This window comes from Odocoileus virginianus, chromosome 27 (assembly GCF_023699985.2).
Source record: "Odocoileus virginianus isolate 20LAN1187 ecotype Illinois chromosome 27, Ovbor_1.2, whole genome shotgun sequence".
Classification (NCBI taxonomy): domain Eukaryota; kingdom Metazoa; phylum Chordata; class Mammalia; order Artiodactyla; family Cervidae; genus Odocoileus; species Odocoileus virginianus.
In genome coordinates this window covers 39,022,181-39,045,904 of record NC_069700.1, presented here as the reverse complement: position 1 = coordinate 39,045,904, position 23,724 = coordinate 39,022,181, and the positions used below count along the sequence as shown (strand labels likewise).

The 23,724-nt window shown below is 38.7% G+C and overlaps 1 protein-coding gene across 2 annotated transcripts in view; it reads left to right on the top strand.

The window, feature by feature from the left end:
- Positions 1–23,724, top strand: part of COL21A1 (collagen type XXI alpha 1 chain) — a 213,249-nt gene that overhangs the window by 137,419 nt on the left and 52,106 nt on the right. For both annotated transcript variants that reach the window (XM_070456701.1, XM_070456700.1), the window contains one exon: positions 18,152–18,205. In XM_070456701.1, the coding sequence (XP_070312802.1) occupies positions 18,152–18,205 (54 nt within the window). The remainder of the gene's footprint in view (positions 1–18,151; positions 18,206–23,724) is intronic.

Here is a 23,724-nt window from a genome sequence, read left to right as displayed (position 1 = left end):
TCCATATAATTATTCATAAGAGTTTGACCCTTTAAAATTGTCTTTTTGCATCACTTGTAACTTTTCCCTTTTTTATTTCTGATTATGAGTCTTTGCTGTTATTATTTTTTCTTAATTAGCCTCATAAGGATTTATTCATTTTCTTTTTTCAAAAAATCCAAAATCTAGCTTTGTCTTTTTTTATTACTATTGTTTTCCTATTCTGTGCTTCATTTAGTTTTCTTCTAATTAATTATTTCCTTCCTTCTGCTAGGCTTCCCTGATAGCTCAGTTGGTAAAGAATCTGCCTGCAATGCAGGAGACCCTGGTTCAATTCCTGGGTTGGGAAGATCCCCTGGAGAAGGGAACAGATACCACTCCAGTGTTCTGGCCTGGAGAATTCCATGGACAAAGTCCATGGGGTCAAAAAGAGTCAGACATAACTGAGTAACTTTCACTTTCACTTTCCTTTTGCTATCTTGGGCTAAGTTTGTTCTTCTTTTTCTCCTTCCTTCCCCTTTCTGATATTAATGTAGGTGATGCATTCACATGTATATCCTCACAATTGTAAACCTCAGTTCACTCTTTTTAACAGCTTATTGATAAAAAAGTCACATATCATACATTTACTCATTTGATGTATAAAATTTAATGGTTTCTAGTATATCTAAAAATTTACTCAATCAACACTGAAGTTTAATCTTAGATAATTTTCATCACTTCAAGAAGAAACCCTGTACATACTGGCAATCACTCCAACCCTACACATGGACATCATCATCTGGTGGTGTACTGACATCACCTTAGTCAGTACTGAAATCAGATTGGTTATATTCTTTGCAGTTGAGGATGGAGAAGCTCTATACAGTCAGCAAAGATAAGACCTGGAGCTGACTGTGGCTCAGATCATCAGCTCCCAGTTGCAAAATTCAGGCTCAAATTGAAGAAAATAGGGAAAACCACTAAGCCACTCAGGTATGACCTAAATCAAATCCCTTATGATTATACAGTGGAGGTAACAAATAGATTCAAGGGACTAAGTATCTGTTAGACACAGAGCCTGGAGAATTATGGATGGAGGTTCATAACATTATACAGGAGGTGGTGACCAAAATCATCTCTAAGAAAAAGAAATGCAAGGAGGCAAAGTGGTTGTCTGAGAAGGCTTTACGAATAACCGAGGAAAGAAGAGAAGTGAAAGGCAAAGGAGAAAGGGAAAGATATATTTAACTGAATGCAGAGTTCCGGAGAATAGCAAGTTTTAGTAGAGGTAAGAAAGCCTTTTCCAGGAAACAATTCAATGAGAGAAGAAAAAAATAGAATGGGAGAGACTAGAGGTCTTTTTAAGAATCTTGGAGATACCACAGGAACATTTCATGCAAAGATAGGCTCAGTAAAGGACAGAAATGGTACGGACCTAACAGAAGCAGGAGATATTAAGAGGTGGCAAGAATACACAGAAGAACTGTACAAAAAAGCTCTTAGTCACTCAGATAACTATGATGGTGTAGTCACTCACCTAGACCCAGATATCCTGGACTATACAGGCAAGTAGGCCTTAGGAAGCATTACTACAAACAAAGCTAATAGAGGTGATGGAATTCCAATTGAGCTTTTAAAAGCCTAAAAGATGATGCTGTTAATGTGTTGCACTCATTATGCCAGCAAATTTGGAAAACTCAGCAGTGGCCACCCTGCTTCAGTATTCTTGCCTGGAAAATTCCGTGGACAGAGAAGCCTGGTGGGCTACAGGCCCTAGGGTCACAAAGAGTCAGACATGACTCAATGACTAACGCTTTCACAGCAGTGGCCACAGGACTGGAAAAGGTCAGTTTTCACTCCAAATAAAGGCAATGCCAAACAATGTTCAAATTACCGTATAGTTGCACTCATCTCACATACCAGCAAGATTATGTTCAAAATCCTTCATGTTCGGCTTTAACAGTACATGAACGGAGAACTTACAGACGTACAAGCTAGAAGTAGAAAAGGCAGAGGAAGCAGAGATCAAACTGCCAACATATACTGGATCATAGAAAAAGCAAGGGAATTCCCAGAAAAATATCTGCTTCTGCTTCATTGAATATACTAAAGACTTTGTGTGGATCACAACAAACTGTGGAATATTCTTGATAAGCTGGGAACACCAGAGCACATTGCCTGCCTCCTGAGAAATCTGTATGCAGGACAAGAAGCAACAGTTAGAATCTGACATGGAGCAATAGTTCAAAATTAGGAAAGGAATACATCAAGGCTGTATATTGTCACCCTGCTTAATTAACTTATATGCAGAGCATATCATGCGAAATGCAGAAGTGGATGAATCACAAGCTGGAATCAAGATTGCCGGGAGAAATATGATAACCTCAGATAAGCAGATGATGCCACTTTAATGGCAGAAAGTGAAGAGGAACTAAAGAACCTCTTGATGAAGGTGAAAGAGGAGAGTGAAAAAGCTGGCTTAACACTCAACATTGAGAAAACTAAGATCATGGCCTCCAGTCCTATCCCTTCATGGCAAGTAGATGGGAAAAATGTGGAAAGAGTGTCAGATTTCATTTCTTTGGACTCCAAAATCAATGTGGATGCTGACTGCAGCCACAAAATTAAAAGATACTTGTTTCTTGGAAGAAAAGCTTTGACAGGCCTAGACAGTGTATTAAAAATCAGAAACATTACTTAACAATTAAGTTCCTATAGTCAAAACTTTGGTTTTTCCAGTAGTCATGTAAGGATGTGATAGTTGGACCATAAAGAAGGCTGGGCATAGTAGAATGGATGCTTTTGAACTGTGATGCTGGAGAAGACTCTTGAGAGTCCCTTAGACTCAAACCAGTCAGTCCTAAAGGAAATCAACCCTGACTATTCATTGGAAGGACTGGTGCTGAAACTGAAGCTCCAATACTTTGGCCACCTGATGTGAAGAGCCAATTCATTGGAAAAGACCCTGATGCTGGGAATGATTGAGGGCAAGAGGAGAAGAGGGTGACAGAGGATGAGATGGTTGGATGGCATCACTGACTCAATGGACATGAGTTTGAGCAAGCTCTGGGAGATGGTGAAGGACAGAGGAGCCTGTCATGCTGCAGTCCATGGGGTCACAAAGAGTCGGACATGACTGAGCAACTGAACAACAACATACTCATCCTCTCACCTACTTCCTTTCCACGTGAATTTATCCATATGGAGATTTCATATAAACTGAATCATATGAACTATGTGGTCTTTTGTGATTCATCTCTTGGCCTATCCTAACATTTGTGAAGTCCTTCGATGTTTTGCCCTGTGTTAGTACTTTATTCCTTTACATTGCTGATAATATTTCATTGTTTGAATATATGGATATTATTCATTTATCAGTTCATAGACATTTGAAGACATTGTTTGTAATTTTGGGCTCTTATAAATAGTACTTTATGAACATTTGTGTAAAAGTTTTTGCATGGAAATGTGTTTCCATTTCCCCATACTTCTGATAGTGAAATATCTTGAGAATACAATTATGGTTAACATTTTTTAAGTTAATTCACTCTTGATATTTACTTTCTTGCTAGGTCCATGCTACCCTTCATATTTAACTTTGGTTATGTCCTGAATTTTCTAATTAGTGTGGATCTTCTAATATAGTTCTTCTTGTCTGAAGTTTTTTACTGGAGTCATTCACAATTTTTAAAAAGTCTATTTAATTAAAAAGATAGACTTTATTTCTTAGAGAAGTTTTAGGCTCACAGTAAAACTGATCAGAATGTACTAAATGTTTCCATGTACCTCCTGTCTCCTCCTCCTATAGATTTCCCCAGAACTGACTTCTCATACAAGAGTGGCACATTTTTTTTTTTTTAACAAATGATGAACTTACATTTACACATCTTATCACTCAAAGTCCATAGTTTACACTGGTGTTCATGCTTGATATTGTATATTCTGTGGGTGTAGTCAAATGTATAATGACATATCCACAACTACAGTCTCACACAGAATAACTTTACTGTCCTAAAAATTCTGTTCTCTACTTTATCTTTCCCTTCCCCTAGCCTCTAACAGCCACTAATCTTTTTACTGTCCCCAAAGATTTTCCTTTCCAGGATGTCATAGAGTTGGAATTATATTGTGTGTAGTCTTCTCTGATTGGCTTCTTTTACTTAGTAATCTGTGTTTAAGACTCCTTTGTGTCTTTTCATGACTTGATAGTTCATTTGTTTTTAGTGCTTAATAATATTCTTTGTCTGAATAGTCTGCAGTTTATATTTCCTTTTTGGAATGTTTGAATAATGAATCATACCTAATTTTTTCTGACCTTATTAAAATTTGTTTTCTTCCTCCCACCCAGCTTTTTGTTTTGGAATTTTTCAGTCATACAGAAAATTGAACCACATAAATATATGAGTATTTATTTCTATATATTTTTTTGTTGAGCCACTGGAAAGTAAATTAGACTCTGTGCATTTCTCTCCTAAACACTTCAGCTTGTATTTCCTAAGTGAAATTCGCTCAGTTGTGTCCTGACTCTTTGCGACCCCATGGACTGTAGCCTGCCAGGCTTCTCTGTCCATGGAATTCTCCAGGCCTGAACACTGGAGTGGGTAACCCTTCCCTTCTCCAGGGGATCTTCCCAACCCAGGGACTGAACCCAGATCTCCCGCATTGCAGGCAGATTCTTTACCATCTGAACCACCAGGGAAGCCTGTGTCTGCCAAGAATACTTTAATTTCATCATGATGCCCAGGAGATTTAATGTCAATACAACACTATTTTTTAATATTCAAATTTTTCTAATTTTTTGAAAACAGTGTCCTAAATAGCTATTGTTACACTTGATACAATCAGTATCTGTGCATTGCATTTGGTTGTGTATTGGTCAGGGTTCCTCTAAAGAAACAATAGGATGTGTGTATGTGTGTTTATATTGTTTATAATATATGTGTCAATATAGAAATGTATATTCATATATCAAAATACATATGTATGTTTTCATGTATGTGTATATATATTTTATATAGAGAAGGGTAAAGAGGTGTTGGTGAGGGAAAGTTGAGGAAGAGGGAGGGGTGGAGATTGATTAGTTGATTCATTCATTCATTCAAAGGAATTGCCACATGCATTCATGAGGACTATGCTTTCTGTCACTAGAGTTTTGCTTCTTACAATGTCAATTAAATATAATCATATAGTATTTAAGGCTTCCCAGGTGGTGCAGTGATAACTAATGTGCCCACCAAAGCAGGAGACGTAGGAGACGGGGTTTCAATCCCTGGGTTGGGAAGACCCCTGGAGGAGGAAATGGCAACCCACTCCAGTATTTCTTGCCTGGAAACATTTCATGGACAGAGGAGCCTGGTGGGCTGCAGTCCATGGGGTCTCAAACAACTGAATCCGACTGAACGACAGAACACATGCGCACACACCATGTTTAGTGGTATGGATATATGACAGTTGGTTTCTTCATTTATCAGCTGATGAACATTTGAATTGTTTCCTATTTTTGGCATTTATGAATATTGTTGATATGAATATGCTTATACACATCTAGATTGGACATGGTTTCATTTCTCTTGGGTTGATACCTAGTAGAATTGCTGCATTGTATGGTGAGTGTACATTTAACTTCCTAAGACTATCCCAAACTGCTTTCCAAAGTGATTGTATTCTCTATTACCATCAGCAATTCAAGAGAATTCTACTTTTACCACATCCTGCCAACACTTAATATTTGTTATTTTAACTCTTTTATTTGGTACATAATAGTATCTCATATGGTTTTAGTTTGCATTTTTCTGATGACTGACAGGGTTGGCATCTTTTTATGGGCTTCTTGGCCACTTGTATCTCTTCTTTTGTGAAGTGTCTATTCAAAACATTTGACAATTAAAAACAAAAACAACCTTTGGTTGTTTTCTTGTTAACAAGTTGCAAGAGTTCTTTGTACAATAGGTCTTTTATCAGACATGTATTTGTAAATATTATCTCCTGACCTTCAGATTGCCTTTCATTTTCTTAATGGTGTTATTCAATGGGAAGAAGTTTTTAACTAGGATGAAGTCTAGCTTCTTAGAATTTCTTTTTGCTTATGTCTTTGTGCTGTCTTTAAGAATTTTTACTTAACTTAAGGTCAGAAATTTTCTCTTTTCTTCTAAAAGAAAATATTTTCAAATGTTCTAAATGCATATATAAAATATCATAGTTTCTAACATTGTACCACTGTAGCTTACAAATGGTGTGATCACTCACCTAGAGCCAGACATCCTGGAATGCAAAGTCAAATGGGCCTTAGGAAGCATCACTATGAACAAAACTAGTGGAGGTGATGGAATTCCAGTTGAACTATTTCAAATCCTAAAAGATGATGCTGTGAAAGTGCTACAGTCAATATGCCAGCAAATTTGGAAGACTCAGAAGTGGCCACAGGACTGGAAAAGATCAGTTTTCACTCCAATCCCAAAGAAAGACAATGTCAAAAAATGTTCAAACTATCGCACAATTGTGCTCATCTCACATTCTAGCAAAATAATGCTCAAAGTTCTCCAAGCCAGGCTTCAATAGTACAAGAACCGTGAACTTCCAGATGTTCAAGCTGGATTTAGAAAAGCAGAGACCAGAGACCAAATTGCCAACATCCACTGGATCATTGAAAAGCAAGAAAGTTCCAGAGAAACATCTTTTTCTGCTTTATTGACTATGCCAAAGCCTTTGACTGTGTGGACCACAACAAACTGGAAAATTCTTAAAGAGATGGGAATACCAGACCACCTGACCTGCCTCTTGAGAAACCTGTATGCAGGTCAAGAAGCAACAGTTAGAACTGAACATGGAACAACAGACTGGTTCCAAATCAGGAAAGGAGTTCATCAAGGCTGTATATTGTCACCCTGCTTGTTTAACTTACATGCAGAGTACATCATGCGAAATGCCAGGCTGGATGAAGGACAAGCTGGAATCAAGACTGCCGGGAGAAATATCAATAACCTCAGATATAAGATGACACCACCCTTATAGCAGAAAGAGAAGAACTAAAGAGCCTTGCGATGAAAATGAAAGAGGAGAGTGAAAAAGTTGGCTTGGAACTCAACATCCAGAAAACTAAGATCTTGGCATCTGGCCCCATTGCTTCCTGACAAATAGATGGGGAAACAATGGAAACAGTGAAAGACTTTATTTTCTTGGGCTCCATAATCACTGCAGATGATGACTGTAGCCACTAAATTAAAAGACACTTGCTCCTTGGAAGAAAAACTATGACCAACCTAGACAGCATATTAAAAAGCAGAGACATTACTTTAACAACAAAAGTCTGTCTAGTCAAGGCTATGGTTTTTCCAGTGGTCATGTACGGATGTGAGAGTTGGACTGTGAAGAAAGCTGAGCACCGAAGAAATGATGCTTTTTTTTTTTAACCAGTGAATATGCTTATAACTTTAATAGTTTCTATCTGAAAAAAATTACAGGCTTGAATCTGTGTTTTCCAGGAGCAGGGAAAACCATCCCATCAAACTAATTATGACAGTAATTTGGTAAATATACATCTTTTTTCCATTTATTTTTATTAGTTGGAGGCTAATTACTTTACAATATTGTAGTGGTTTTTGCCATACATTGACATGAATCAACCATGGATTTACATGTGTTCCCCATCCCAATCCCCCCTCCCACCTCCCTCTCCACACGATCCCTCTGGGTCTTCCCAGTGCACCAGCCCCGAGCACTTGTCTCATGCATCCATCCTGGGCTGGTGGAATTGATGCTTTTGAACTGTGGTGTTGGAGAAGACTCTTGAGAGTCCCTTGGACTGCAAGGAGATCCAACCATTTCATCCTAAAGGAGATCAGTCCTGGGTGTTCTTTGGAAGGACTGATGCTGAAGCTGAAGCTCCAATACTTTGGCCACCTGATGCGAAGAGTTGACTCATTGGAAAAGACCCTGATGCTGGGAGGGATTGAGGGCAGGAGGAGAAGAGAATGACAGAGGATGAGATGGCTGAATGGCATCACTGACTCGATGGACATGAGTTTGGGTAAACTCCGGGAGTTGGTGATGGACAGGGAGGCCTGGCGTGCTGCGATTCATGGGGTCACAAAGAGTCAGACACGACTGAGTGACTGAGCTGAACTGAGTCACTGGAAAAGACCCTGATGCTGGGAAAGATTGGAGGTTGGAGGAGAAGAGAACAACAGGATGAGATGGTTGGAAGGCATCACCGACTCATTGAACATGAATTTGAGTAAGCTCTGGGAGTTGGTGATAGACAGGGAAGCCTGGCGTGCTGCAGTCCATGGGGGCACAAAGAGTCAGACATGACTGAGCTACTGAGCTGAACTGAGTTTACAAATTTAGTTCTATGATCCATTTTGATGATTTTAATTCCTGTGTGATATAAAAGTTAAAGTTCTTTTCTTCCCTTTTCTCCCTGGAGATCTGGTCATTCCAGCACCATTTATTGCAAGGTTTTCATTTCCCATTGAATTACATGAGCATTTTTGCCAAGCATCAGTTGATCAATATATGTGTTAACTGATTTTTGAACTCTTGATTCTGTTTTACTCATCTATGTGTGTGTGTCTGATTCTTTGTGACCCCATGGACTGTATCCCACCAGGCTCTTCTGTCTATGGGATTCTCCAGGCAATAATACTGGAGTAGGTTGCCATGCCCTCCTCCAGGGGATCTTCCCAACCCAGGGATCAAACCCAGGTCTACTGTGTTGCAGGTGGATTCTTTATGGTCTGAGCCACCAGGGAAGCCCAGAATAAGTCTTGAAATTAGGTAGTTTAAGTCTCTAAATTTGTTTTTCTTTTTAAAATTGTAATAAATAATTGAGGTTCATATAAGCTTCACTTAAGTTTTAGTATCAGCATGAAATTTTCTAACAACAACAAAAACCTCTGGGGCTTGTTAAAGAAATTTTTTAGTTTGGAGTACTTTTGTATTTGCATAAAAGTTATAGATAAATAGTACAGTGAGGTTTCCTTATATACCTTACCAAGTTTCTCATGTTGTTACTATGATTCATTTGTCAAAACTAAGAAATCAGTATTGTCAAATTCCTGTAAATTAATCTGAACTCTATACTTTATTTGGATTTCATTAGTTTTCCATGAAGGTCCTTATTCTGTTCCAGGATCCAATCCAGAATACACCATGTTCCTTTTTTTAAAAATATCGTGTCTCCTTAGTTTCCTCTTATCTGTGATGATTTATTAGTCTTTTCTTACTTTTTATAACAGTTTTGCAGAGCATTAGTTAAGGTTTTTGTTAGAAGTCAGTCAGTTCAGGTTTGTCTGATTAGACTGGAATTATTTGGGGGTGGTGGAGAAGGATAACACAGAGGTGAGTGTCCTTCTCATTACATCAGAGTAAATACTATCCACATGTCTGATCATTGGTACGTTACCTTGGTCCTTTGACTATGGTGTTACAGTTGACCCTTGAACAACACTGGGGTTACGGGCATAACCTTCCCCGCAGTTGAAAATCCAAGTATAATTTATAGTCTGCCCTTTGTGTTTGTGGTTCCTCTGTATCCATGAATGTGAATCCATGGATGATGCGACCAAATGGCAATCATGGGGTACTATATATATAACTTTGCTAGCGTGTGAGATGTACGCTAGTCAGAACATTCTTTGGCATCACCCTTCTTTGGGATTGGAATGGAAACTGACTTTTATCAGTTCTGTGGCCACTGCTGAGTTTTCCAAATTTGCTAGCATATTGAGTGCAGCACTTCAACAGCATTATCTTTTGGGATTTTAAGTAGCTCAGCTGGAATTCCTTCAACTCCTCTAGCTTTGTTTGTAGTGATGCTTCCTAAGGCCCACTTGACTTCACACTCCAGAATGTCTGGTTCTAGGTGAGTGATCACACCATCGTGGTTATCTGGATCATTAAGATCTTTTTTGTACAGTTCTTCTGTGTGTTCTTGCCACCTCTTCTTAATATCTTCTTCTCCTGTTAGGTCTATACAGTTTCTGTTATTTATCATGCTCATTCTCACATGAAATTTCCCTTGATACCTCCAATTTTCTTGAAGATACCTCTAATCTTTCCCTATTTTTTCCCTCTATTTCTTTAGGTTGTTTACTTAAGAAGGACTTCTTATCTCTCCTTGCCCTTCTTTGGAACTCTGAATTCAGTTGGGCATATCTTTCCCTTTCTCCCTTGCCTTTCATTTCCCTTCTTTCCTCAGCTACTTGTGAAGCCTTCTCAGACAACCACTTTGCCTTCTTGCTTTTCATTTTCTTGGGGATGATTTTGGTCACTGCCTGCTGTACAATGTTACAAACCTCCATCTGTGGTTCCCCAGGCTTCTGTCTACCAGATCTAATCCCTCGAATCTATTTATCACCTCCACTGTCTAAATCACAAGTTATTTGACTTATAATATTGTAAATCAATTATATATCAATAAATATAAATACATAGATGAGGGGAAAAGACATGAATATATAATTCTCAAAGCGAAAAAAAGGTGTAAAGTGGCCCTTAAATGTACAGAGATGTTCAACTTCACTCATAATAAGAAAAATACAAATTGAAGCTATTCCAAGGTACAATTACCCACCCATTAGATTGACAAAAGTTCAAAAGCTTGAGTTAAAAATCCAATCCAGAGGAATCGGGTGGAGAGGGAGGTGGGAGAGGGGATCAGGATGGGGAATACATGTAACTCCATGGCTGATTCATGTCAATGTATGACAAAACCCACTGCAATGTTGTGAAGTAATTAGCCTCCAACTAATAAAAATAAATGAAAAACAAAACAAAACAAAACAAAATCCAATCTTCTTGTCAAGGCTGTGAGTAAATAGACAGTGTCATATATTGTTGGTATCCAGGCAAACAGTACAACCCTTACAGGGGTATGTGAAAATAATTGGGGCAGGAAGACTGGAAAGTGACCCCCACCTGCTGATGCTCATCTTTTTTAATTCCCGACTTTCGAATGTGCCTGGGACCTATGACTTGCTTCTAACCAACAAGGTGTCACTCCTGTAATGATGGTACATTATGAGAGGCTCCATTTAGAGCCTACTTGCTCAATTCTGCCAACATAGTGAGTTAATGTGGATGTAGATACTTTGGCAGTCAGGCCTCTAGAAGATGAGAGCACAACCCAGCAGACCTCCTGGTTACCACTTCGTAAGACCCTACTTAGAGAACTGGGCTTCCCAGGTGGTAAAGAACCCACCTGTCAATGCAGGAGACATAAAAGATGTGGTTCAATCCCTGGGTCGGGAAGAGCCCCTGGAGGAGGGCATGGCAACCCACTCCAGTATTCTTGCCTGGAGAATCCCATGGACAGAGGAGACTGGGGGCTACAGTCCACAGTGTCGCACAGAGTTGAACACGACTGCAGTGACATAGCATGCATGCATGCACACAGATAACTCAGTAAAGCCATGCCCAGACTTCTGGCCCCTGCTGCTGCTGCTGCTGCTAAGATGCTTCAGTCGTGTCCAACTCTGTGTGACCCCATAGACAGCAGCCCACCAGGCTCCCCTGTCCCTGGGATTCTCCAGGCAAAAACACTGGAGTGGGTTGCCATTTCCTTCTCCAATGCATGAAAGTGAAAAGTGAAAGTGAAGTCGCTCAGTCGTGTCCGACTCTTAGCGACCCGATGGACTGCAGCCTACCAGGCTCCCCCCGTCCATGGGATTTTCCAGGCGAGAGTACTGGAGTGGGGTGCCATGGCCTTCTCCGGCTGGCCCCTAGAAACTATGAAATAATCAATGTGTGTTTTTTCAAGCACCTAAAAAGTAATTCATTTTTCCTAAATTATAATGCCAAACCATAGCAGTCAAATAGAAAAATGACATATTATTTGAAAATAGTATAGCCTGAAACCAATCATAATAGTTAATGAGCTGTTAAAATTCCACACTCTTTGATGGCAATAGAGCAGCTAACTTCTCTGGATCTTCTCTTCTGTTTCTAGAGATGTTCAAGTCACTTTCACAAAGACTCTTATTTTATTTTCCTAAAAAAACCTATGAAGTTGAGAATATCAATGTCAGTTTGAAATTAAAATCAAATTAAGAGCAATTAAAGAATTTACCCCAAAGTGAACAGTCCTTTACATGGCACAGCCTGAATTTCAGGCCTAGTTTGTGTGATCCCTTTATGCATGATGCATTCCAAATTTCTTGTCTGTTTATTTGGTTAGCCAGGAGGAGCTTACCCAACCTTACATCTTTAATACATTCTCTGGCATGCTAGAGTTTTGTTTACATACTAAGAATAAACCATGGAATAAGATCAGAGGTAAATTATAGTGTTTAATAACAAAGTAAGGATCTTCTTCAAAATTAAATTATATTTTCATGGTCACACACCTTCCAACAGATTTTGAGGGTTGCAATGGCCACATACTAAATTACACCTCATGCTTTCATTTTTGTGGGTAAGTACCAAAGACCATCACATGAAAGGAAATACACATGCAATGCAAGTTTCACATCTCTGTTTTTGGTTAAATTTGCTTTTTAAAAATAACTGGTTTGCTGTAGAATAAATAATCTTTGACATTAGCTACAGAGACTGGATTGAGGAATAATGTTTAGCATGACATTTTCTATTTATCTTATATCAGGAAGGAATTAATAATGTAATAGCAAAATGATAAATTAGAGATAGAGACATGCTACATGCCTTTTTTCCTACCAGCCACACATACTGGTGTATGTCAGGATCTCCAGGTCATGAAAGGAATCAAGTGATGAGGTTAAGTTCTGGATACAGTACTGAATTTCATACAGTAGTTGTGTGTAGCATTGGAAAATTTTATGGATTATAACTAAGCAGAAATCATCCTTTCATTTCTTAATGAAACATTATTAAAACAGTGACAAGATCATTCCTAGGTCAAGATTACTGGCCATCATCTGGTCGTAATTACCCTGCATAATCTTCCGACAGCATTTGCGATAGTTCTGTCCACAAATGTTCTATCCCATTTCCTTTTAAAAATAGCTCTATCCACAAGTAACTCTATCCCATTTCCATTATCTTCCCAAAATTGAGCATTTGAGAATAAATCATCCATTTCTCCTACCTTGATGTGCTCTAGCAGTTATACATATAGTCATATTATGTTCAACACAATTCTAAGCATTCTGGGTGATTAAAAAAACTTCTATAGGATGTGATTCTATCCTTTAAAGAATGTGCAAGCCAGGAAACCAGTGCTTACATAAATGAGACACTTGCTGAACAGTCTGGCCATTATAAAACTCAGTACCAAGTGCAAAGCCAGACAAATTCATTGTGGTTCACTAGAGACCAGTGGGTGAGTGCAGAAAGGGTATAGAGTCTCTTCCTTAAGATCTGGGTTAGAACCACTGTGGTTCTCAAATTGTGGTTGCAAGACCAGCATTATCAGCACCTGTTGAATTAGAAACTCTCAAGTGGGGTCCACTATCTGCAGTTTATCTAACCCTCCAGATGATTCTGATACAGCTAGAGTTGGATAATCTGCTATACATTATAAAGAGCAGATGCTGTTTTATTCATATGATTCTGTATCCTTCTGACAAGAAGTACAAAGAATAAGAAGAAATTAAATTTTCAAATAATTGTGAAACTTCATTATTGATGTCTGTTGCTGGTGGTGACTTTTTTTTAAAAATACCTCTTAATCAGAGTAACATATTAAGATAGAGTTAATGATCAAAGTAATAAAAGGGAAGGTCTTTACCAACCAAAGTGGTCACGTAATACCAAATTAGTTGTTCCCACTGTTGGACAAACCTGTATGCAAGATAAGAAGCAACAATTAGAACCCGACATGAAACAATGGACTGGTTCAAAATTGGGAAAGGAGTACCTCAAGGCTATATATTGTCACCCTGCTTATTTAACTTATTTGCAGAGTACATCATGCAAAATGCTAGGCTGGATGAATCATAAGCTGGAATCAAGATCACTGGGAGAAATATCAATAACCTCAGATATGCAGATGACACCACTGTTATGGCAGAAGACGAAGAAGAACAAAAGAGCCTCTTAAGGAAGGTGAAAGAGGAGAGTGAAAAGCTGTCTTAAAACTCAGCATTCAAAAAACTAAGATCATGGCATCTGATTCCATCACTTCATGGCAAATAGATGGCGAAAAAGTGGAAACAGTGACAGATGTTGTTTTTTTGGGCTCCAGAGTCACTGCAGATGGTAACTGCAGCCAGGAAATTAAAAGATGCTTGCTCCTTGGAAGAAAAGTGCTAAAAAGCAGAGATATTACTTTGCCAACAGAGGTCCATCTAGTCAAATCTATGGTTTTTCCATCAGTAATGTAAGGATGCAAGAGTTGGACCATAAAGATGGCTGAGCAGTGAGGAATTCATGGTTTTGAACTGTGGTGCTGAAGAAGACTCTTGAGTGTCTCTTGGACTGCAAGGAGCTCCAACCAGTTAATTCTAAAGGAAATCAAACCTGAATATTCATTAGAAGGACTGATGCTGAAGCTGAAGCTCCAATACTTTGGCCACCTAATGGAAAAAGCCTACTCTTTGGAAAAGACCCTGATGCTGGGAAATACTGAAGGCAGGAGGAGAGGGGATGACGGAGGATGAGATGGTTGGATGGCATCACCAACTCAGTGAATACGTTGTTTTTGTTGTTCACTCAGTTATCTCTGACTCTTTGCAACATCAGGCTTTCCTGTCCTTCACCATCTCCCAGTTTGCTCAGACTCATGTCCATTGAGTCAGTGATGCCATCCAACCATCTCATTCTCTGTTGTTCCCTTCTCCTCCTGCCTTCAATTTTTCCCTGCATCAGGGTCTTTTCCATTGAGTCGCTCTTCCTATCAGGTGGCCAAAGTATTGGAGTTTCAGCTTCTCTGGGAGATGATGAAGTACAGGGAAGTCTGGTGTACTGCAGTCTAGGGGGGATGCAAAGAGTTGGACGTGACTGAGCAACTGAATAACAACTGCTGGACAGCTCTCCTGCCCCCTTTAATTTATATACAGATGATCTAAACTACGGATTTGCTTCACTATGACAATCACATATGATAATACCTGGAGGTGGTGGAAGTTAAGTTACCTAATGACTCACAAGTCTCCCATGGTTCTCAAATCATCAGAATTAGCTGTTCACATAAATTGCTGGGCCCCACCATCCAGAATTTCTGACTCAGTGGGTTTGTAGCAGGGCCTGAAATTTTGCATTTTGGTGAAGTTCCCAAGTGAGATGAAGCTGATCTGGCTTGAGTAGGGACCATCCTTGAGAACCAGGGACACGGGTGGTTCCTCCTGATGTGATCAAATTGGGTCCTGCTGCTCAACTTTTACAAAACCAATACTGACAAATGTTGGTGGAGAGGAAAGTCGCCTTTAATCAGAATGCCAGCTGCCTGGGGAGAAGGTGAACTTGTGTCTCCCAAAAACATCTCCGAAGAGTCTGCTCAGCCATGAAAACTTTCAAAAGAAGTAGGAAGTAATATCAGTTAATCACTGGGATGGGGGTCAGAGTGCTTGCCATCCCCCCTGCATGCCAGCTTGGGTGCAGGCTTGTCGACTCCTCATAATGTTTCTTTAGATCTTGTCTGGTTCCCACAGTTTGTTTGGAAGGTTGCTGAACCAGAAGCTGGGGAAGGTATCTGATCATCTGTTAAATACTTATTCTTCACTTCTATTATACTTCTTTCATCTCCAGAAAGAATCAGAAAGTTAGGCAAAATATTGTGTGATCTAAAGATCTGAAAAGTGTGTCAGGACTGGAGATAAGTAGAACACAGGGTGCCTGGTTTAAGGTTAGCATCAAGACAAAGGGACATCTTGCTGAGAGCTCCTTCCTGCCGAGAGCTTTTTCCTGCCCAAAGCTGCAGTACTGATCCTCCAGTGTCAAAATTTGACAGAGTTCTTGTCTCTAATTTTTCAGGCTCTTTAACTTGTAGCTTTTGTGAATCTGACATCCATTTTCATTTCTCTTTGATATTTTTATAAACTTTTCTGTAGAAATGTTGGGTCAGTAGGACCTCCCTGACCACTAGTTTGGTTAATTTACAGGAAAACATTATCTTTTGCCCCCTTCTATTCTCAACTGTCATCTAGTGTTTGTAAATAAAACTGGAACAGATGAAATATTTGGCTTTAGTTGGTATTTCACTGTGCTAATGAAATGCAAGGATTCATAAAAGTGGGGTAAGCACTGTTTATATAATGTGATATGGTTGGATTTTTTTCTAAGGGTGATTGTGTTAGCCAAGTGTTATTGGTTCTTCCCTCTGTTGTTCATTTTTTACAATTTGGGGAGTTCATTTGGATATGAAACTATGGAAAATGGTGTTGACACATGCTTTAATACATGTATTCTGAGACTCCCCCCCCCCCCCTTTTAAACTTACCTGAACTCAGATATGTGAGTTATTTACAAGAAAAATATTTCCATTTTGGTTTTACTTTCTCTTTTGCTGTCATGTTGAATGAAATGTACTCTCTGGTACAATTCACGTGTGGCATAATTGTTTGCAGAGAACTGTGCTTGTTAAGACATAATACTTTGCCAAGCAGACATACAGCCTCATGGCTCTTTATGACCGATAGGTTTTAAGAAGCCTAAAACATCTATTTCAAGGGACTCTTCCCAACTGCCCTGTACTTTTGTCCAGACAGTTTAATGGCCGTGTTGATCTGTGGATATTATACATTTTAGGATTAAATTCAGCTAATACTTATTTTTTTTAGTAAGCATAATGTCATGATATGTTTTTATATGCTAGCAATGGATTCATTTGGGAAAAACATAGCGTGCCAGAAAGTGGATGTAAGATAAGGTGCATAAATAATTTGAGCAGAATAATTTAAAGATCTATAACTGAAAACTATTACAATTTTAACAGCTACCTAAAATGCACATTTTATATGTTTATTTTAAACTAATACCAGATTAAAGTGTTGAATAATTTCAAGTAATAACCTATAGTAACTACATTCTTAATGAAAACTTTGTTTTGATTTTAAAATGCAACTCTTGAGAGGTAAGGTCACATATCCGACAGGGTGATCAATTTTTTTTTTTTTTTAGGATGATCAATTTAAAGTAAAAGTAAAACTATGGAAAGGACTGATGTAAATATAGGTCACATTTACTTTGAAGACAGAATCATCCTGTTCTCATAAGAATGAGTATACAAGTATACATGTATATCTTATGTATTCTCATAAGAATGAGTATACATGTATCTCATAAGAATGAGTATACGTTATCTTATAACTACTCAATTATCTTCTGTCATTTATAGGTTTGATGTTTATATAGTCACCTTATGGATTTCAGAATGAGTTATTTGATGTCAGGAAAAGTTGACATCAATAATCCAGACAACAGGACCTATTGTATAGCAAAAGGAGCTATATTCAATATCTTGTAATAAACTATAACGGAAAAAAAAAACTATAATGGAAAAAATCCTCGAAAACTATATATACATATATATGTATACATATATATGTATGTATACACATAGGCTTCCCTTGTAGCTCAGATGGTAAAGTGTCTGCCTACAATGCGGGAGACCTGGGTTCGACCCCTGGGTCGGGAAGATCCACTGGAGAAAGAAATGGCAACCCACTCCAGTACTGTTGCCTGGAAAATCCCATGGATGGAGAAGCCTGATAGGCTACAGTTCATGGGGTTGCAAAGAGCCGGACACAACTGAGCAACTTCAGTTCACTTCACTTCATACATACATATATACATACATATACAAATATACATATATGCCTGAACATGAACGTGTGACTGAATCACTTTACTGGACACCTGAAACTAACACAGCATTGTAAATTAACTACACTTGAAATTTTTTAAATGAGGGAAGAAACCCAGGGGTAATTTTAATTTTTTGTATCTAATGTGCTTCAGTATATATGTGCTGTATGCTTAGTCGCTCAGTCATGTCCAACTCTTGGCAATCCCATGGACTTGTAGCCTGCCAGTCTACTCTGTCCATGGCCAGTACTCTGTCCAGGTCAGAGTACTGGAGTGGGTTGCCGTGCCCTCTTCCAGACGATCTTCCCAACCCAGGGGTTGAACTCAGGTCTCCCTCATTGCAGGCAGATTCTTTACCAACTGAGCCCCTGGGGAAGCTGGTAATGTTGCATATCTGTAACGTCACATATTACTATTTTAGTGAGCACACCTGCAAATGGGATTCTCTGTTTCTTTTTAATATTAAAAGGGAGAAGCAGGACCTCCAGGTGCTCCGGGGCAGGATGGATCTCGAGGAGAACCTGTGAGTACCTTCTGGATTCAGTTCTTAAGGATGACGTTCTTCACCCGTCATGAAATAGTTTGACTATTTAAGTTCTCCTGTTGCCTCCCAGATGTTGTAGGAACTGTGGAATGCTATAAAGTTTTAAAATATTCTACCTTCTTTTACAAACTGGGTAAGGCTTTGCTAACAGAAAATTTATGTACTGAATGATTCTAAGTCACACAAATGACAAGCAAGTGCTTGACATGACGAGGAATCATGGCAGTGGACAGTGAAGGTATTTGGGTTTAATCTCTCCTCCTAAACCAGCAGACAGAAAACTGGGAGTTACAGAGTGGGACTTCATTCCCTCCTCTGCCCCATGCCATCGGTTCAAGAAGGCAAGAAAATATCACTTAATCCCTTTTCTCTGACTCCGCTGTCCTTCCTGCTGACTGGTGGGGAGGAAGCAAGGTTTGCTGCATTGGGAAAGCAATTAGTAGATTAAATATCTAAAGTTTGCCCATATTATCTGGATATAATTCTTCTGGTCTGTATTCTTTTCCAATTAAGAATGTATATCATTATGTTATTCTGTTATTTTGCCAGTCACTGAAACTTTGGCTTTTAGAAATATATCCCAGGAAGATTGATCCTTACCAAAGATCAAATATGTTTTTGTGTGTGAAAAACTTTGAAAAACAGGAAAAAAAATTATATCAAATTTTGTGATGCAAAGGAATGAAGACTCTTCTGTTGTGTGTGATGCTGGTTTTAAGTATTTGTGATGAAGATTTGGGCCCCACTAAAAGGAATATGTTCACTTTATTTGTTCTATAAATGTGGTAGCCAAGAAAATTAGTGGTGCTTAAGTAGGAAGGACAGAGTGCTTATATAAATGCTTTAAAGCTAATTAAACACAGCTTGTAGAAGCAGAATGGTGATTCATCCCTGCAAGCAGATTGATAAATGTGAACACTAGCTCTTGGAATTAAAATTGAGGATAAGGGATGTATTTTACTGGGAAATGATGATATTGCTTTAAAGTACAATTGCATGCACAGGCCTGTTTCTTTGAAACTTAAAGGCTGGTATTGATCAATCCTAAGAGTTCTTTAGTCCTAAGGGTAATTTACTTCCTGAGTGGCAAATGATTCTCAGTTAACTTCAATCCAGGTAAAAAACTCATTTCTACCACTTGCTGGATTTATTAGCATTTGTTTCAACCGTATATCACTGTGTTTAAGAGTTACAATCTTTTAGTCATTCATTCAGTAAGCATCTACTGTCTGCTTTGTGCCAGACATTATATTAATTGAGGAGAAAATGAAGATGAATTTGTCATGGTAGTCCCCTCAGGAAATCATATGAGCCAATAGACAAAAACATTGTATAAAATGTTCTGGAGTGAGACACGAAGTGGGGATGGAGGAGGCTTGCAAAGTTGGCAGAGATGTATATGATGCTAAATGATTTTTAGGACATCACTGAAAAGGACACACTTTTTTAATAATCATTTTTTGAGATATGAGTCACATACTACTGTATAAAATTTATCTATTTAAAGAGTATAAGGATCCATTCTTAAGTAAGATGTTCTCTTGGCCAAATTCTGGAGGATAAATAAGAGTTGTTTGGCCTCCTAAGGAAGCAACCTGTAACATGTTCCAAAATATGAGAAAACTGATGTTAGTTGACTGCTTAGAACAGATGGAAGGAATGGGATAGAAATAATAAATGAGGTTGCGGACTTCCCTTGCAGCTCAGCTGGTAAAGAATCCTTCCTGCAATGCGGGAGACCTGGGTTCGATCTCTGGGTTGGAAAGATCCCCTGGAGAAGGGAAAGGCCACCCACTCCAGTATTCTGGCCTGGAGAATTCCATGGACTATACAGTCCATGGGGTCACAGAGAGTTGGACACGACTGAGCGACTTTCACTTTCACTTTGCAGGGGTAGGTAGAGGCCAAATCAAGACGTTGTATGTCTGTGCTATTTGGACTTAAATCTGAGAGTTGTCGTGGTCATTCAAATGTCCTAAGGAGGGAAGCAAGGTGTTCAGTGACATTTTAGGAATGTCACTCCGACAGCAGAAGGAGAATGGGAAGTGGGCTGAGGTGGAGGGCAGAGCATGGCAGGATGCCAGCTGAACCCTACGGCCCCACCTCCCACTGAAGCAGGGTCATTCAGAGTTGGGAGGGGGAGGGGGCTTCTACTCTGAAATGACCTAAAAAAGCATCAACAATGCCCAGGGGTCAACTGGATGTGAGCAATATGAAAAAGGATGGCTCTCAAAGTCTTACCTCACAGATGGGGGCACAGGAAGACCAAGCAATGAACAGGAAGTAGAGTCAAAAAGGGTTTATTTCAGCTGGGGAGGTGATCCTATGATATTTTCAAATGGGACAGTAGCAAAGCCATTTAAATAAGAGGCCCATGATTTGCAGAATTAGCCTAGATATAGAAAATGGGACTAATGTAATTCCAATAAGAAAAAGTAGGTCAAATTCAAGGCAGTTTTAGAAGAATTTCTATGACTACTAGGTATAGTAGATAGAAATGTGTTCCCCAACAGGATACCAGATCTTAATAACTAAAACACGTAACTGTTATTGTATCTGAAAACAGGGTCTTGCAGGTGTGATTAAATTAAGGATCTTGTGATGTGGTCTATCCTGGCTTATCTGAAGGGAAGTGGATCTAATCAGTTAAGAGCAGAACTGAAGTTTCTCAAGGGAGACAGTGATACTGGAGTGATGGGGCCGCAAACCCAAGGGATGCTGGCAGAAGGCAGAAAAGGCAAGGGATGGATTCTCCCCTGGGGCCTCTAGGGGAGGGCAGACTTCCAGCCTCTATAAATGTGAGAGAATAGCATTCTGTTGCTTTAAGCTACCAAGTTTGTGATAAGTTTTTACAGCAGCTATGGGAGATGAGTACACTAGTCTAATCTTTAACCACCATTTATGTCACAAATCTATGTGAAAAGCCCACACTGATACACACCAAACTCTTCATAGCACATGTATTGATTAAAAATATTTGGGTTCAAAGCAAGTAGATAGACAGGTTTAAATGACAATTTGGTTAAAAGCAAAGCTCTTCAATCCTTAGCATTTTCTGAGTCATCAATTTTGTTAAACTCTCATGTGTTTTGCAAAACTTCTTTTGTCCACTTTATATTTTTTTCTACATTTTTGCATTATTTTGTTTAGTAACTTTCATCCCATCTGTCTGCTCTGTACTATTCATCATATTGCAAAATTGGAATAACTTAAATGTATGATACATTATTTTGTATGTAAACCATAGTATAAAAATATAATATTTTATGTTTACATAAAATATAATGGCTTTCCTGGTAGCTCAGCTGGTAAAGAATCTGCTTGCAATGCAGGAGACCCCGGTTCAATTCCTAGGTTGGGGTGGTCCGCTGGAGAAGGTGTAGGATACCCACTCAAGTATTCTTGGGCTCCCCTGGTGACTCAGCTGGTAAAAAATCCACCTACAATGTGGGAGACCTGGGTTTGATCCTTGGGTTGGGAAGATCCCTTGGAACATAATAAAGTCTGATACTTTATTATGTATGTAAGCTATAATATAAAAATGTAATATTCTATGTTTATAGAAAATATAATACTCTCTGAATATGTATGCATAAGGAAGAATCTACATGACAAAAGTTTGGTTTAATCACGTTTTGGTTACTTTGCTTATTTTTCCTCCCCAGTTTGCATTTTGATTCCTGCTTTTTGCTTGCCTGTGTTTTATTTTCTTCTGTGAGCATGATATGGTTTTTGTAATGCATTATAAAAAAATAAGGCCTGGCTTTTGCATGTTTTGCAATGTTTCTTTGTTTTTCAAACATATTAAGTTTGTCAGGTTGTATTTTCATTTTTGCGCCAAGGAATGGCACAAAATCAGATTGCTTCAAGGAATCTTCAGTTGTTGGAAATGTGTTTTCTTAATTTCTTACTAAATCACTCTGATTTTACCTTGTGCAGTTAGGTGGATGGGGAGACAGGGCAGTAGGGGAACAGAATCATGCCAAATTTATTTGTAGTTGACACAATAACTCTGCACATTCATTTTTTACCAAATTGGCTTTTAGATCAAATTATCATGTCAGTCAGCTACTTGGCTTTTGCCGGGGGTTGGTGACCAAGTCACCTGAACTGTCATCATTTCCACCACTGCTCATCATAGCTGTTGTGAGCAGGTTGGAGCTCAGCAGTGTCTTGAGTTTATCGTAGTTTTTCTTCTCAAGTGTCAGATCCTTCACATCCTTAGTTCTCTGATCACCAGCCCACCCACTGCGCACAGGGTGCAATGTCTCTTGGTGAGGACTCGCAGGCAGGACTTGGGTTCCACTCTTTGCACTAAGATCCCTGGAGCCCCACAAGGATGAAAGGATGCCACACTTCCTGGGTCTATGGAGGTGAGCACATATTTCTTTGTTAAGAATGCCTTAAGTCATTTTATTTTGCACACACTTGCCGTATCATTTTTCCAGAGATGAAGGTGTGGGGATCTCTGTATTGTATTTGAGGACATTGACTCATAGAGGCTTTTGTTTCATTTCCTCGTACCTTATGAATTCTTGCTAAACCACATCTCACGCTTCTCTTTATAGTGTGTGTTAACTGCTGAGGTGGTCTGAGGTATCATTTACTTAAGAGACAAGTAGGTTTTTTGTTTCATCACCTTTTCTGTGGTGCAATTATTTGACATGTCACCTTATGCACAGAGGTCAGAGGCAGAAAATCCTTGAGTGAAGTTAAAGTTGAATTGGCATGGTTGTTTCCCACGTGGAATAATCCACTTTATTTTACTAGCAATGTGGACGTGTCTTTATTTACTCACTTGGCTTTATCTTTTACTTAAAAGAAAAAGGTAAGAGGAACAAAACCCCACTAGTTTGATGTTGCTCTTATTTGATTTGCAACTGTGTGGCAAGCTTTTTAAAGTCAGTACATAATTGTAAGATTTTTTTTTCCCCACTCCTCTTTCAGGAACCAGGAGTGGCACTTCCTTGGTATGTGTTGAGTGAAACAACCTTTTTAAACCTGATATCTGCTGTTAAGAATTTCACAAGGCACTTAGGGTGAAGGCAACTCACATTTAACAACTGAGGACATTTTGAAAATTAAATTGTCTTTATTATTGTATTAGTGCTAGTTCCAGGGTTATGTTTTAAAACCTGATTGAGAATAACTTTTAGAGTCACTTTGAATTAAAACACATAAATATCCCATTGGTCTACAGGTGTCACTACATTTGTAATCAATATATGCAACTTTTTGGTCTCCCAAAGAATGATGTCTGGCATTGTTATGACTGCAAAAATATCCTTTAATCTTAAAAGCAAATGTTGGCCTGTTATTTACAAATTAGTTCATCAAGTCCCACTAGGTTTACTTATGCATATGTTTGTTATCTATTACAAATGATTCCACTGATATAGTAAAATCTGACCACCAGATTTATTTAAGATTTAAATAAACACCAGTGTGTTTATAAAACAACACTGTGGATTTTAAATTTAGAAGTTCTGTGCATTATG